We start from the raw sequence: 15,930 nt of genomic DNA, 5'->3' as shown, positions 1-15,930 counted from the left end.
ATTAAAAAAAAAAAAAAGACTACATAATCTCTAAAGTCTCCCAAAATCCCACAAATGTTCTTTTAAATATCTGTTGTAACTAATTCACCTCAATTCAAAGATTGGTAGGATGACCATCCATATCCTAATCACAGAAATAAATGGCTTTGTGATAAGAGATTTCTTTATAATGGTGTTCATTTATAACTCTATAAATTAATCAAAAAGTAAAAAAATAAATTAATCAAAAAGTAGACCATACTACAATCTTACCTCTGTGAACTTGTTGAGGGTAGCATTGGTAGGGTTGTGAGTTATCAGAAAACGCATATTCTCATAGGAGATCTCCACAGGGGCTGGACGGTTCATTATGGCAAATAAAAAGTGTGAGCGTGCGTGTGTGGGTGTGATGGGGAAAATGAAAAAAAAAATCAAATCTTGAAATGTTTCACAGCAGAAAACATTAAAAAGACCACTAAAATGCCTAATATCGATCAGTGTTTTTCTCTATTCAACTTGTTTATTCTTTAAGAAGCTTCTCTCTTCAAGGTAAGCAGAAGTATTTAGAATCCACTTGAATCCAAATTCAACTTGGGCCTCAATGTCTGCAGATGGATACCTTCGGACTCCAAAAAAATCCAACTACATTCAAAATTTAAGTAGCCTTTACTACATTTAGGCACTAGTGAGACAAGTTAAAAGTGTAGGTTGCTTTCCACTTTTGTTTACTTGATGCTTAATTTTACTGGAGTCATTAAAAGAAATATGCTTGCAATAATAAAAAAAAAAAAAAGCCAACTATTTCTGAGGCCAGTCTCGGTGTCCAGAGTCTTCAAGGCAATGTTAATTATGGCACATAGAACCCCCAAGCTCACTTGTCAGCGAAAACGCTGTGCTGAGCCTGGCAGAAGTCTGCCCTCACGCTCAGAATCGCCATAAATGTGCAACGTATATTCCAACGAAAAACCTAGAGGAGAAAAGCATAAATAAAATGAACTGGAGGTTGACAGCATAGTGAACATCATGCTCAAAGTCAAGAATATGTACTCTATGAGTCCAAAGACATTAAAGGTCACCAATTCTAATTAATTCAAATTATTGTCATCTATGAAGACTAGGATAAAAATGTAGATCAAGAGTTTTAAAAGTCAGAAATTCAAAAGTCTTTCTTTTTTCAAAAGGGAGTTCAAAAAAATTTGTGTTAATAAGATTTGTAACTCAAGTCATTTTTAAATGACCTTATTATTTTTAAATATAGTTATTGAAAGATCCTTAAAGAAACCTTCCCTCCATAGATTCTTCATAAAGTTCATAATGATCTTATTCTTCTGCTTTGATGATTAAGTCCTTCACATATACACTTTGATTAAAATAAGATATATTTGTAAATCGATGAAGGATATTTACCAAAATTTCACTTTGAGGATTTAATTCTTTCTATCCAAAGGATATGTACCGGCCCCCAATTATAACACTAGTCCATAAAGTATTTTTCAAAAAAATTAACTTATTTTCCTCACAACTCTTGAGTAGTTGTTACCACCTACAAGGAATGAGGAAAGAGGATCAGAAAGTGAACTTTCTTCATGATTTATCTAAGGCGAATGTCTTCTGTTAGTCCAATGTTTTTTCCAATGTACCAAAATGCCTGTTGCCTCAATTAATGCATAAATACCATCATTTCAAGTCCAATTTACCTTTTCTCTCTCTCAATCTCTCTCTCTCTCTCTCTCTCTTATTTATTTATTTATTTTTTTTTTTTGAAAGACTGTGAGGGGGTTTGGTAGGGTGAGAGAGAGAGAGAGACTCTTTAAGCAGGGTCCATGCTCAGCACAGAGCTCAATGCAGGGCTTGATCTCATGGTCCCAATATCATGACCTGACCCAAAATCAAGAGTTGGGACGTTCAACTGCCTGAACCATCCAGGCACCCCTAGTCCAGGTGACCTTTTAACTATTTCTCACAACACATCACTACCTCAAGAGTACAAAAGCTTATCTAAAGGTCATTGATTCACACAGCATTCTTCTGCCCATACCAAAAACAAGGTGAGAAAGTGATAGAATTTTTAATATAATTTTGGGCCTGTTGCACTGAAACACAGCAATCTTTATAGTTAGCTCAGAGTATCAACAAAATCATCGTCTTTATAGTTAGCTAATCAGAGCATCAACATAATCATAAAATCCTCTGGGGGGGGGGGATCCCTGGGTGGCGCAGCGGTTTGGCGCCTGCCTTTGGCCCAGGGCGCGATCCTGGAGACCCGGGATCGAATCCCACATCAGGCTCCCGGTGCATGGAGCCTGCTTCTCCCTCTGCCTATGTCTCTGCCTCTCTCTCTCTCTCTGTGACTATCATAAATAAATAAAAATTAAAAAAAAAAAAAATCCTCTGGGGGCACCTGGCTGGCTCAGTTGATAGAACAAGTGACTCTTGATCTCAGGGTCAAGTTCAAGCCCCATGTTGGGTGCAGCAATTACTTACATACATACATACATACATACATCCTCAGAAATAAATAGCTCTGGAAATAGGGACAGGGTCTAAGTTCTTTCACTTGCCTTTTCTCTAATCCACCAATAAATGCTTATTTAGTAGTCTCTGAAAAGAGGACTGACCAGATAGAAAAAGACATGAAAGAGGGCCATAGAACCATTTTCAGGAAGAAACTAAAATACATTTAAGAAAGAACCAAGGCCTACAAACTTTCAAGCCTACTCTATTCACAAGTCTTTTGTAATATTCTTATGGCATTATGTAAGTTACATGCTTGTGACTATATTACCATGGACAAAAGCACAAAACTAAAACATTCCTAAAATATGAAAGATATGTAAGAAATTCAAAATGGCAATCTAACCTCAGCAGAGGTTATATACTACAGTAAAATCATGAAACTTCTAATATTCAAACTAAGAAAAAAATATGTACCACCACTTTCCTAACTGTAATCCCCAAACACAGGCACCTTAGATCACACATTTCATAGGGTATTCCTTGTGCAGTCAAGGAATTTTAAAGCTAGGAGAAGGGCATCTGGGCAGTTAAATCAGTTAAGTATCTGCCTTTGACTCAGGTCATGATCTCAGGGTCCTGGGATCAAGTCCCACAGCATGCTGCCTGCTCAGCTAATAGCCTGCAGCTCCCTCTGCCTGCAGCTCCCTCTGCTTGTGCATGCGCGCGCTCTCTCTCTCTCTCTCTCTGTCAAATGAATAAAATCTTTTAAAAAAATAAATAAAAATAAAGCCAGAAGAAGCTTAGAGAGCAACAACAACTCCAATCTTTAAAATACAAACAAACAAACAAAAAACCCAAGATGATGTTTGGGAGCAAGAGAGGTTAAAATGAATTAACTAAGACCACATGACTAATTAGTAGCAGACCAAAGACAAGAACCCAGGTCTCCTAACTATTCATTTTTCCTTCAATTTTGATTATGGCGGTATCCACATATTTTTCAAGTCATAATCTTCTTCATGTAACTATAACTTTTCTGCAAATATTTGCTTGGATGTTGATCTACAACTCTGTGACCTTAAATAAGGGGAGAAAAGATTATTAAAGTAACCATTCAAGAACAATGCTCTGCATGCAGTGAAAAGCAAAACACAAGGAAATTCTAACCTGTTTGAATCCCTTTGGTTAAATGATGTTATCATGCTAATATGTGTGTCAGCTGAGTAAAGGCACTGAAAGACCTGCTTTGTAGTGATGGCCAGGCTTGAAAGGTTACATCTCTAGCATTAAGTTTTCTACCTAGTCTCCAATGTTTGTCTGCTCAGCAAAGAGAACAAGTTTTATGCCATCTTACTCCTCCAACCTCATTTTGGAAGGACCACTTCCAAAGATAAGGATTCATTATTAGATTTTCAATTCTTAACACACACTGAGATCCCCGGCAAAGGAATTTCCATCAAACGAAACAGTATGTTCTATCAATGTTAACAGATACATGATAAAAACAAGCTTCTGTTCCTTCTCCCACCCCCAAGAGTTCAACTATGCATCAACAGTTAAATGCTCTTGCACCTGTCAATTCAGATAAACTAATGTTAATTCCTGTAACAGACATAAGAATACAAAGCAGTCTGTAAAAAAAAATCATTAACAGTCTACCACAGCTGGAAAGTACTCAAAAGTTATAGCCTTGTATTTTAGCATAAACTCAGCACCTGTACATCTTACAGGAAAACTTTCTTCTAAACCTGTCTCTCTGACATTAAGTGATTTTACCTTTATAGAACCTTTTCTTTTTTTAAGATTTTATTTATTTATTCATGAGAGACAGAGAGAGGAAGAGAGAGAGGCAGAGACATAGGCAGAGGGAGAAGCAGGCTCCCCATGGAAAGCCTGATGTGGGACTCAATTCCCAGACCCAGGATCACGCCCTGAGCCAAAGGCAGACATTGAACCGCTGAGCCACCCAGGCATCCCTATAGAACCTTTTAAATGTTGAATTTGGGACATTCCCATTTCCTATGCAACATTTCCATTTTTAACCAAAGAAGGTGACTTCACTGCAGTATTAGAAGAAATGGTTTGTAACAGAGAAATCCTTTTAAATCAAGAAGGGAGGGAAAAGAGAAAGAGCAAAAGGAATGAAGAAAGAGGCTGGAAGAACAAGCAAGCAGAGGCCAACCAAGCTAAGATAGTGTACTACCAGTAAGACTAAGGAACACAACAGAGGCTACTTAAAAACTTTGAAGAGGTTTATGTTAGAGTTTAAATGTCCTGTGTTGATACTCTAGTGCTAACATCTAAACTCGATGAGAATCAAAAAACTCAAATGCATGAATACAACAACAACAATCACTTAATCATTACATATTCTTAAAATGGAAAACTATGCTGATGTTAAAAAAGAATAAAACCGATCTATATGAAATATGGAAAGCTGAGACACTGATAACTGAAAAGAGCACATGACAGTATGAACAGTACATATTGAAATATTTGAGAGTGCTACATTAGCTTTCAAACCCATCAACAATCTGGAAAGTTACAAAGAGGTAACTGGTTGTCGGGGTGAAGGTGACAGGAGCTGAAGGCCAGAAGCATGATTTACTTTATCATAGTACATACCTTTTGAAATGTTTTGTTTTTCCCATGTACATGCACTACCTCTTTTTTTTTTTTTAATTCTAGGGTGATAAAGAACCCTACGATGATTTACAATTTAACCATGTTCTCAAAAGTGCTATAACCATAGGCTTATAAAGAGCCTTAAGAGAGCTCTGTCCCAGGCAGGCCCGTACCTACACAATTCCAGACAATTTTGTTCTTTGTTAAAGAAATTAAATTACTGAGTAAAATTCAGGTTCTTTTCTGGGATTTCCAATTCTAAATCAAACATATATATAGAGAACTTGAGGGCAAACCAAACATAAGCATCCTTTTAAAAATCCTGTCAATCCTGCTTCTCTCTCTGCCTGTGTCTCTGCCTCTCTTTCGCTCTCAATGAATGAATGAATGAATGAATGAATAAATAAGTAAATAAATAAATCTTAAAAAAATAAATAAATAAATAAAAGGTCAGCCCCGGTGGCGTGGCGGTTTAGCGCTGCCTGCAGCCCGGGGTGTGATCCTGGAGACCAGGGATTGAGTCCCACGTCCGGCTCCCTGCGTGGAGCCTGCTTCTCTTTCTGCCTGCTTCTCTCTCTGCCTGTTTCTCTCTCTGCCTGTGTCTTTGCCTCTCTTTCGCTCTCTCTGAATAAATAAATAAATCTTTAAAAAAAATAAATAAAAATCCTGTCAATCCACTCACATTGTTTTCTCTTTTTTTTTTTTAATTTTTATTTATTTATGATAGTCACACAGAGAGAGAGAGAGAGAGAGAGAGGCAGAGACACAGGCAGAGGGAGAAGCAGGCTCCATGCACCGGAAGCCCGACGTGGGATTTGATCCCGGGACTCCAGGATCGCGCCCTGGGCCAAAGGCAGGCGCCAAACCGCTGCACCACCCAGGGATCCTTCTTTTTCTTTTTTTAAGATTTTATGTACTCATTCATGAGAGACACAGAGAGAGAGAGAGGCAGAGACACAGGCAGAGGGAGAAGCAGGCTCCATGCAAGGAGCCCAACGTGGGACTCGATCCTGGGACTCCAGAATCACGTCCTGGGCCAAAGGCAGGTGCCCAACCGCTGAGCCACCCAGGGATCCCCCCACATCACGTTTTCCACTGAGAAATCCTCTATTGAAGTAAATGATATAACTCTCTAATTTGATGGTTATGCCAGAATTCATCAAATTAAAACAATACATTATAATATAAATGTACAATAAAGAAGTCTAGATCTAAGAAAAAAATATAAAGGCAAAGTTCTGGAAAAACAAGGAAGCATACATTTACTGTTACTTTTCTTACCAGAAATTCTACAGGAAGTCATGCAAATTTAAGTCAGCTTGGTTTGTACAAACAGGCAACATGAAAGCATTATAGTGCAAAAAAGCTAAAACCTTTATACAGTGCATATAGGCTAAAACCTTGCAACAATTTCTTCCTAAAACAAATTCATCTCACTTCAGCAAGGACCCTGCACCTCTCTTAAGTATGAATAATCTGTCTATAGTTAAAAATTAATTCTTAGGGACACCTGTATGGTTCAGCAGTTGAGTGCCTGCCTTCAGCCCAGGGTGTGATCCTGGAGTCCCAGGATCGAGTCCCACATCAGGCTCTTTCCATGGAGCCTGCCTCTCTCTCTGTGTATCTCTCATGAATAAATAAATAAAATCTTTTAAAAAAATTAATTCTTATGAAGAGTTAAGACATCTTCCTTACAATTTGGCTAATTAACAATTTATTAATAAATTTAACAATTAATAATTCAAGTATTTATTAGACACATACTATGTGTCATAGTACTTTTTAAAAAGATTTTGTTTATCTGACAGAGAGAAAGTACAAGCAAGGGGAGCAGCAGGCAGAGGGAAAGCGCAATGCAGCGCTCCATCCCAGGTCCTAGGATCGTGACCTGAGCCAAAGGCACTCAACCAACTGAGCCACCCAGGTGCCCTGTGTTAGAGCTTAAAAGTGCAAGAGTAGTAAACAAAAATTCTTATCAGAGTGGATCTTTTACTTTAGAAGGCAGAAAAAGGCAAAATATGCCACTGTTATGGACAAAAATGCAAAGCAGGGGAAACTACAGTGCCAGAACGCAGAGGGCTTCCCATTTTAAATAAGGCTATCAGGTAAGGCCTCACTGAAAAAAGTGACATTTTATCCAAGACCTGGGGGTGTGAGCCAAACATATTTGAGGGAGCATTCTAGGCAAAGGGATTAGCTGTTGCAAAGGTTATGAGGTGGGGCCATGCTTGGAGTGTTCTAGGAACAGCAAGGGGGCCAGTGCTACCGGAGCAAAAGGGAATGGAATGAATAGGGTGTCAAAGAAATAAGAGAGCCTTACAGGACAATGTAAGTATTTGGACTTTATTACAAGAAAAATGAGACAGTTTCAATCAAGAGTGACAATTTATGTTTAAAAAGACCGCTTTCACTGCTATGTGGAGACAGATTATACAAGTAGGAAGAGTAGAAGCAGGGAGATCTGGTAAGAGGCATTGCCATAATCCAAGAGAAATAGCATGGACCACAGTAGCAGCAGTAGACAGCGTAAGAACACATTAGTTTCAAGATACACTTTAGGAAAAAAAAAAAAAAAAAAGATACACTTTAGGATCCCTGGGTGGCGCAGCGGTTTGGCGCCTGCCTTTGGCCCAGGGCGAGATCCTGGAGACCCGAGATCGAATCCCCCACGTCGGGCTCCCGGTGTATGGAGCCTGCTTCTCCCTCTGCCTATGTCTCTGCCTCTCTCTCTCTCTGTGTGTGTGACTATCATAAATAAATTAAAAAAAAAAAAAAAAAAAAGATACACTTTAAGGTAGATCTGTCCACAAACTGGATGTGAGGTCTATGAAAAAAGAGCTAAGGCCCTGAGTAACAGCAAGAACTAACAGAAACCTAACTTAATATTCTGAGACTATTCAAACAACAAACCATAAAATCATCACAATTATAAAGGAAGAAAAGTAGAGAAATTCATCCATAAAGTACTACTGTATCTACTGCATTCTGACCATTTGGGAAAAAAAGGTATCTTAAGAACTTGTTCATTAAATAGAACTTAACTTTGCTAATTAGTTTTCTAGTTAACTGGTCTCAAACTGAAATCATACTCCTCTTTGATAAATCTACTCCCATCTCATCAGAACCTTATGGAAATAATAGTTCTACTTTCTCTGCTACTTATCTTTGTTCATCCCTCTATGGTTGCATTTATCAAACTAAAATTGTATACAATTCAAATTAATGTTAGTTGCCATCCCCTACTATACAGACCCGGGGAGCTGATAAGGAAAAGAGGTATCATTAAATTCTACACAAATTGGAATCCAAAATATCTGTAAACAAGCTAAAAATAGCTTCTTTACTGCTAAAAAAAAAAGTTTCATAGTTACTCTCTTGGTTATTCCCACTTTTCCACTTCCTCATTTAAGGAGGGAACTTGAGAATCAAGTTCCAGTACAGAAATCAATAATCACTTATGTAAAAAGAAATTATGACCTTGATGGTGGGAAAATATCTTAACATTTCAGAACCAGCATGAGATACATGGCCTGCCACTCAGAAAGGAAAGGAAAGCAATTAACCAACAATCGCACCTGCTTCTGAGAACAGTAACCGTTATTTACTGAAGTCTTGTGGGCCCTGTTCCCACTCACACGAAAAGGGAGTGGTTTTCAAATTTGTATGTACCCTAGTGATTAGAAGTACTTGTCATTTTCTAGAAATTCCTACCCTCTACAAATAACTCTGAGACAAAAATTATATTAAATATTTTCATGCCATACTCGAAAATATTTAGTTTTCAATTCTGTACTGTTCTTCTAAAGATTAGCAAATTCTCCAGCTGAATTCATTGTCCGAAAATGTTTTTCCTTCTATAAATAAAATTTAAATGGAGGTAACAGGACTATAGCCAATTTTCACTTTTTCTAAAAAATTATTTGAATACCCGTAATAATATTAAAAATCCTACCAGCAGAATTCTAATATTGGGTATTATTGATTTCAGTGAATCTTTTACAAATTAAGCTAAAAAGCTCTATTAAATTGATTCTATTCATTCACACTTTTCACTTCCAGGCAAAGGTATCATGGCTATCCTCTTCGCGGACTTTATGCTTAAAGATTTTAGTTTATGTGCACTTTAAGATTCCCAAGCTTCTTTATTATAAAGTTTAAGCATATTATTTTTCTAAATAACTGTGGTAATCTCCCTTATACAATAAAAAGTAACTCAAATTCAGCAGCATTCCCATATAATTAAATTCTAATATTTGTTTTCTTCTTTTCTTACATCCTTCTTTTAACCTCAAAAGACTAAGTAATTTTCCTGGAGAACAATTTAAGTCTTAACCATTTTAATTTAGTTTCCAACATTAATATACATTAACCCAGAAACAGTGAATTGATTATTTCACTAATAAAGAAATGTATTTGAGATTCTGAACTCCAATTGTAAAAAAGCAAATTCAGTAGTGAAAATCAAGAAAGAAAGGAAGGAAGGAAGGAAGGAAGGAAGGAAGGAAGGAAGGAAGGGAGGGAGGGAGGGAGGGAGGGAGGGAGGGAGGGAGGGAGGAAGGAAGAAAGAAAGAAGAAAGAAAGAAAGAAAGAAAGAAAGAGAGAGAGAGAGAGAGAGAGAGAGAAAGAAAGAAAGAAAGAAAGAAAGAAAGAAAAAAGAGAGAGAGAGAAAGAAAGAAAGAAAAAAAGAAAGAAAGAAAGAAAGAAAAGGGGAGGGGGGAGAAAATCCAAAGGGACACCTGGATTCATCCTGTCAACACCACTTGAATATTTTCTGAGCTATATCAGGACAGTTAGAATGACTGTAACAGCTGTGAGTTCCTGAGGTTGCAAAATAGATACTTGGGAAAAGGTTATTTGAATCACCTTTCAAAATAACCTACAGCACAGGAGCAGCATGCAAAGTAAGAACTTCCAGGCTATTGTTAACATTATTTAAAATACAAGTTTTAGAGCTGAGCAGTTTATGGGTCAGCTTAACTCTTTCATTTCCCCATTTTGTCAAATGCATTGAGCATTATTTAAAGGTCTTATTCAAATATTCACCACCAATAAGAAGAGAAGGAAGCTCACTATGTACAGGATACAGAATAAAAACATTCCAAATTACATCTTGTCAGCATAAATTCTTTTGTTTGAGCCCCTGAAATTTTTCTGCTGTTAGGGCAGTTTGGTCCAAGTTTCCCCTAAAACCAGTTAAGTTACACTTCACTTCCTCTCCTAAACTTGCTTTTTATAAATCACATTGTACTTCACAGCCATCTCTCTATGTACTGAGAATAATACAAGATAAACAGAACCCAAATCATTCTATTTGGAGCTTCTGATGGCTTCTTAAAATATACTTTCTTCCCACTAATTGTCCAATAATGGCTTGATGTTTATTTTCATAAAACACAACATTTGCAATCTTTAAAAAACATACAGTGAAAGCAGTTGTTTCACATTAAAACACGAAAGTAAAAATGGTGAAATACTTCTATAATGCCATGTCAAGGGATTATTATTCTTTGCTCACCAGCTTAGTTCAACATGGATCCACCTTCCTTCTCTTCCCACTTAACGCAAAATTTAATCTCCTGTTCTCTTCCTCCAAATGCTTACTGAGACAGCGGACAATATACCACCTCTGAATAATACTAAAATGCAGCATATCCAATCTTACAACATGCATTTGTGGAGCTCTTTGTGCATACCATACAAACACTATCGAGGATTAAGATACTAGAAGAATCCAGGTGGATGAAAAACATTTTATAAAGGACATTAAAATTTCATATTAATGCTATATACTTTGAAGACCCAAAGTATGAATAGAATGGAGAAGGATTAATTAAGACTTCAGAGGAAAGGTAAAACTTTTATGACAAGATTGTACAATCAGTGAAGGGCCATGGTAACATGATTGAGAAAGGACTCTTTGGTTAGGTTAAGTCTAGGAGGCTTTGACCATGCTGAGAATTTCAAACCAATTCAAATGCAATAAAAGCTCTTAGGAATTTAAAAGTATGAGCAGCAGTAGGCAACTCTTTGCTCAATGAGAAGAAACAAACAGGCCACGTTTGTGCGCATCTTATGATCTACTGAGTAGCTTCATAATTAACAAGCTTCACAAAAATAGACAACTTACTAATTCCTATGGCATAGGTGAATTATTTTTCCTACTAAACATATAGGAGTTTAAATTCTACTTGCTGATAACCTCCAACTAAAGATCTCAGTTCATCAGAGAAACAATTTAGGTTATAGTCTATGACTTAAAATTTGAAGTGACTTTCATCGAGAAAGATCTAAATTATTTGAATAATTTAAACCAATCACCAAAAGGAAACTTGTTTGTAACTACACGTGTGGAATGAAGAATAATGTCACTATAGTCTATTGTTTCTCCATCATATCCTTCTCAATTTGCTGACAAATCCTACCGATGACTCATATCCTTCTGCACTAACCAGTCACTCTGTTCCCTCATGATAGGCTTTTCACTAATAATGGAAAGTAGAAAACACATCAATTTGTTTTCCTACTAAAAACAGTAAATATCAACATATGTATATAAATCCAATTTATGGATACTGTGATGATACAATCTAGTGAATGTCTCCTGTAAAAGACTGAAAAAAAAAAAAAAAAACCTTATGCTCAAATATCAACTAAAACTAAAGGACTACAAGAAAGCAGACTGATTGTGAATTTGAATTCTTGTCAAACGATACATTAGTTAAGAGCCAACATTTTTGACCACTGCAGAAATAAAAACACAAAGCAATTTATCTGATCTGCTAAAGCAAATATATCATGTGTGCATTTTATGCCAAAAGAATTAACATTTTCTGAGAAGAATGAAATTTCAACCCAAAAATACTATGAAAGGAATTAAATTTCTCTAAAGGTAAAGACCATTCTTATCGTCAAAATATTTTTTCAAAACAGGCTCAACTAGCAAAGAAAGGGCTGTAGAAAAGCTTAAACTTCTCTGCAGTTTCAAAAGGCAATGTTGTGCAATGTAAATATACATTCAAATGATGAGATTTAGTTTCTAGGCCACTTAAAATGGAGTGGACGCTGTGTTACAGAACCTATGGGTATAAGAAATCAGTGCAGGAAAACAAAAAACATTTGTATTAAAATCACATAAAAACTGTCGGTATAATCTGTCAACTCCTCATAGTCTTTTTTCTAGGAAAGTTTTGTTTTGTTTTTGTTTTTTTAAGATTTTCTTTATTCATGAGAGACACACAGAGAGAGAGAGAGAGAGAGAGAGAGAGAGAGAGGCAGAGACACAGGCGGAGGGAGAAGCAGGCTCCATGCAGGGAGCTTGATCCCGGGTCTCCAGGATCACGACCTGAGGCAAAGGCAGAAGCTCAACCACTGAGCCACCCAGGCACCCCCAGGAAAGATTTTGTACCCTGTCAGTCTATGTTGATTGAACAGACAGTTCGGGGGGGGGGGGGGGGGGGGGGGGAAGGGTCATTTTCTCACCTGGGTCCTGGTAACTCCACAGGGTAACTGTGGAAAGTGGACAGAGCCTGCAATGCTGTGTAGCTTCTTTCTTAGAAGTGCTAGAGTAGTGATAGTTTCTGGTTTAGCTTAGACCTCTACAACTCCAAGGAGCAAAAAACAAAACATATAATATCTACTTGAGCTCTACACCAAGCAATCCTATAGGGCTGCAAGTCCCAAGAGAGTGGCCAGGAAGTCAAGGAAGCTAGAGAATGTGGTTCAGTCAATAAAACAAAAGATAACCAGAGAAAGCTACAGACACTTCTATACATATACTAACCCTAAAGATGAAAATGGATAAAAGGCTTTTCTAACATTCCAGATTAACAGGCTCAAATCACCATTTCCCAAAAAAGTTGTAATTGCTGGTATCCACTGTTCACTAACAAACCCAAGGTACAAAATTATGTGAATTGTAGTATTACAGACTCTCACTTTATAAATTTAGAGAATAATCATCATTTCTATATAACCCAACTAGTATCTCAAGAAACATCTCAAAGCAGCAACATACCCTCACAAAAAAGGATCCAAGTAACTTTAGCATTGTTTTAAAAAAAAACCTAAAAACTAAATTTCAAACAAAAAAGGCCAACTTTAGAATATCCACTTAATTCCTATATAATGACCAGAGTTAACTAAAAAATGAAGTTTAGCAAGAGATTTAAAAGTACCTTAAGCCTCAAGGGGAAACTTTTTTCATCTACTGCCATCTATTTACTGATATTTTTAACTTAGATTTCAAAATCTGGAATTCAACAATTGATTCTATAAATCAATCTCCTTATCTGTACAAATGAAAGTGCCACTTATTCAAAGGATTATTATGAACTTCATTAAGTAAAATGATTTATGATTCAGCATAATAAAATTCTCAAGAAGGGAATGTTGAAACCTGAAACATCGTGTTGGACTTCACAAGGGTCCTAAGACCTCAAGATCTCTACTACGGCCCTACTCAATAAACATAACTAAGTCTACCGTGTTAAAATTACGGATCTTGATTTCCAGTTGCTCAGTTTTTAAAAATCCCCAACCTCTCTAAGTAATATAGCTGATTACATAGCATTTGAAGAAATTGAGCTAACTTGGGTTTCACTCTCACTTAAGTTTTACTCTTCCAAGAGCAACAGCTAAAAATTTATGTACTGTTCTTCTGCATCTTATTTGTAAGATGCAGTAAGAGGCTTCACTGATTACTAATCCCACATTCCAACAAAAAGGAACAGTACAAACCCTGTTAAATAAACCTCTACTAAATTTAAACTCTATGTGTCAAAAATCATAGTTCTATAACTACTGCATACAAAAATGCCACCTTTAAAAGACAAAATGTTAAATAAATAGAATAGAGTTAAATCTTAAAAATATTTTATCTTGTTTCACACAAATGTCTTTTCAAGGAAATATAAATATGCGATTTCCAAACTTTTTAAGAAAGTTATATGCAAAAGCATTCAAACGTTTACTCTTCCCTAGTGCCACCAAAGTTCAATGATGTTGTAAATGGTTTCTGCTTATAAATTTAGTTAGTTCAAATTAAATATTACTTGACTGACTCATGGAGGGAGTGGTTTGACTTTTGCTGTTCTGAGTCAGAATAGACCCAGTTCAGCAATTCTAAACAATTTTTCATTTGTATAGGTGTCCTAAATGCTAGCTTTTTCCAGTTACCAAATATAACAAACTGTTGCCTTAGTAAAAAAGGTCTTAGTGGTAATATTTTGAATCTGTAGTTCAATTTATAATTAACAAAGTACTTCCACATATATTTTCTTATTTGATCTTCACAATCTCCTGAGTTAAATATCTCATACAGCTGAACAGAAAGACTTTCACATAGGAGTGACAACTTCTAGTTGACTCTTAGCGCCAATAAATGCCCCAATAAATACACTCTTTCTCTCCCCCAAAATAAAAAACATAAAAGGCTGCTGGGTTTCTTTAATCAGACTTTCCTCTCCCAGACATATCCCAGGTGCCTCATAAAAACTATGTCTCAAAGCACACACCCTGGGGCCCCAAGAGTTTCAAGGCAGAATCTCCACCCACATAAAAGCCTAGCTTAGGCCCCAAAGAGCCTCAAGTCAGCATCTCCTAAATGATCCCCTTGCCTTCAGCCATCTAGTCTTCTGCATTAAATTCAACACTTCTCATCTGTACAAGCTGCTAGGTCACTGTGTGGTTGAGAAACCTCAAAGTGAGACAACCTATTGAGAGGGTGGTAATGGTGTAGTGGAAAAACCAAGGATTTAGGAGTCAGACCTGGGTTTTTAATCCAGCTCCAATTCTTATTATCTTGTGTCCTAGGACAAGTTACTTAACTTCTTCTTTGAGTCTTTAGATCTCTTCATCTCATCACTGTAAATCATCGAGGGCTCATCACTGTATGGCAAGTGCCTAGCCTATAGAAACCACTCAGTATGTGCCAAATAAATGCAACCATCTTTATAGTAACTGAGAATTAAGTGAGAGTGTGTAAAAATACCTGGTACACAGTAGACCCTTAATACTAATTAATCCAATCTCCCACTAAATATTAGTTAACAATACTATTTACTATTTCTGAAAGCACAAAGCATGCTAGTGATGAAAAAAAAGGACACTCTAGAAAAACAATTTCTGACTCCTAATTATACACTGATGTTCTGGCCTATAATTCTATTAGGTCTACTATTAAAAGGACTACCATACTCTTTGCTTATCCTATTGAAAGACTTCCAACTTCTGAGAAACTTCTCATCATTAAAGTGTAAAATCGGTATCAAGGTACTCTTATCAACAACCCCTACTTCCACAACACAAGAATCTGGCAAAAGTCTGTAACAATGTCCATTTACTATCCAATATGAAACAATTTTTAAAATGTCAAGATTAGAATATGGGCAAACAACTTCTCACCATCTTCACCAGCACAATGGCACGCTGGCAAGTGATTCTGAAGCCTTAAAAATGTGTCATTCTGTAGCCTTCATTTCCTTTTGCACACTGAACAAGGCATAACTTCACTCACTTCCTGTCTGAAATTACTCTGTAATACAGAGCATGGCAGCAAATAACTACCATATTCTAACCCAGCAGCAGTTGTAGTTTAGTAATTCCAAACAGACAAGCATGCCTACAGTAGTGGTGCTACAACTGTTAAGACACTTTATATGCTTCTTGACAAACTCCAGGGAATAATAAACTAGCCTCTGGTTGTTCTTCGTCATCAGTGCTACATTATTTTTTTTTTCTTAAAAGATTTCTCCAGAAGAGCAGAAAAGAGCCAAAAACCTAATAAAAATTCTTCCCATTTATGCAACGATAAAATACCTTTCGCCTGAAAAACTAGCAGCACTTTACAAAACAGCCTATGCTTCTGAACAC

General features: G+C 36.7%; 1 protein-coding gene across 3 annotated transcripts in view; it reads right to left on the bottom strand.

Moving 5' to 3' along the window:
• PTP4A2 (protein tyrosine phosphatase 4A2) overlaps nt 1-15,930 on the bottom strand; it is a 31,556-nt gene that overhangs the window by 14,403 nt on the left and 1,223 nt on the right. The window contains exons 1-2 of one of the 3 annotated variants that reach the window (XM_072827335.1): nt 12,541-13,093; nt 253-946 (exon numbers count right to left, since the gene is read on the bottom strand). In XM_072827335.1, coding sequence (XP_072683436.1) covers nt 253-348 — 96 coding nt within the window. In that variant the 5' untranslated portion in view covers nt 349-946; nt 12,541-13,093. Of the gene's footprint in view, nt 1-252; nt 947-1,386; nt 1,523-12,540; nt 13,094-15,930 lie in introns of those variants that run through there. The other 2 variants (XM_072827334.1, XM_072827332.1) reach the window with 2 other exon arrangements.

Source organism: Canis lupus, chromosome 5 (assembly GCF_048164855.1).
Source record: "Canis lupus baileyi chromosome 5, mCanLup2.hap1, whole genome shotgun sequence".
In the NCBI taxonomy this organism is placed as follows: domain Eukaryota; kingdom Metazoa; phylum Chordata; class Mammalia; order Carnivora; family Canidae; genus Canis; species Canis lupus.
The sequence above is the reverse complement of the archived record's forward strand: the minus strand, read 5'-3'. Positions and strand labels throughout refer to the sequence as shown.